Consider the following 1,258-nt stretch of genomic DNA (forward strand, 5'->3'; position numbering starts at 1 on the left):
ACCCATCCCATTCCCATTCCCAACCCATCCCATTCCCATTCCCATCCCATTCCTGTTCCTGTCCCATCCCATACCCTTCCCGTTCCCACAGGATGCCGCATGTTCCCTGTTCCCAGTGATTTAGGGTACTACCACCCAGAGAACCAGTCCCCATTCCCTTCCCATCCCACGGGATCCCATCCCATTCCCTGTTCCCACAGTGATTTCGGGTACTACCGCCCGGAGAACCAATCCGAGTGTGTGGAGCAGCCGGAGCTGAAGGGCCACGACCTGGAATTCTGCCTGTACGGCCGCCGGGAGCTGCTCCGCACCAGCGGGTACCAGGAATCCCCCTCGCTGTCCCCTCGGTGCCCCCCAGTCCTGTGGGATCCCCGGGAAGGAGTGCTGGGAGCCGCGGGGTTACCGGGTGTCCCCTCCCCGCTCCCAGGTACCGGAAAATCCCAGGGGACAAATGTTCTGGAGGGGAGAGCCCGAGCCGGGAGGAGACGGACATGAAGAAGAAATGCACCAGCGACCTGCTCAGCCCCGGGCAGCTGGTGGGTGCTGGGACAGCTCCAGGTGTCCCCAGGGAGCCGGGAATTCTGGGATGGGCGGGATACCCCTCCCCAAACCCGCCCCAATCCCATATCTGGGGCTGCTCATCCCTGGGATTGGCAGGAGGAGGGGGGTGTTTGGGGGGATGGGGGGTGTTTGGGGTGTTCGGGGGGGGGTGTTTGGGGTGTCCCTGCCCCGCCAGCTCTGGGTTTTCCTGGTTTTCCAGCAGCTCCATCCCAGTGGTCCCAGCTGTGGTGGCCATTAAATCCCCGGGATCGGCGGGAGGGCAGCTGTGTTTGGGGGGATGGGGGTGTTTGGGGGTGTTTTGGGGTGTCTGGGGGGGAAGGGAAGGAGTGTTTTGGGCTGTCCCTGCCCCCCCAGCTCCGGGTTTTCCCACTTTTCTGTCAGCTCTGTGGTGGCTGTGGTGGCCGTTAATCCCCCGGGTCAGCGGGAGGAGGGGGGTGTTTTTTGGGGGATAGTTGTATTTAGGGGTGTTCAAGGGGGGTGTTTGGGGTGTCCCTGCCCCCCCAGCTCCGTGCTTTCCTGGTTTTCCAGCAGGGATCCTCAGGCAGCTCCGTGCCCGTGGCCCTGGCCGTGGTGGCCGCGCTCGTGGTGGCGGCCGTGGCCGGGGCTGTGCTGGTCAAGAGATACGTCTGTGGGGGCAGGTGAGGGCACAGATCCCATCCACCCCATCCCAAACCATCCCATTCACCCCATCCCATCC

At 63.6% G+C, this 1,258-nt stretch overlaps 1 protein-coding gene across 1 annotated transcript in view; it reads left to right on the plus strand.

The window, feature by feature from the left end:
- SORT1 (sortilin 1) overlaps positions 1–1,204 on the plus strand; it is a 13,437-nt gene extending 12,233 nt beyond the window's left edge. Inside the window, exons 15-17 of the mRNA XM_017839437.1 lie at positions 125–317; positions 428–536; positions 1,066–1,204. Of these exons, the coding sequence (XP_017694926.1) occupies positions 125–317; positions 428–536; positions 1,066–1,203 (440 nt within the window). The 3' untranslated portion in view covers position 1,204. The remainder of the gene's footprint in view (positions 1–124; positions 318–427; positions 537–1,065) is intronic.
- The last annotated feature ends 54 nt before the right edge of the window (positions 1,205–1,258 follow it).

Source organism: Lepidothrix coronata, unplaced genomic scaffold (genome assembly GCF_001604755.1).
Source record: "Lepidothrix coronata isolate B3197 unplaced genomic scaffold, Lepidothrix_coronata-1.0 Scaffold413, whole genome shotgun sequence".
Classification (NCBI taxonomy): domain Eukaryota; kingdom Metazoa; phylum Chordata; class Aves; order Passeriformes; family Pipridae; genus Lepidothrix; species Lepidothrix coronata.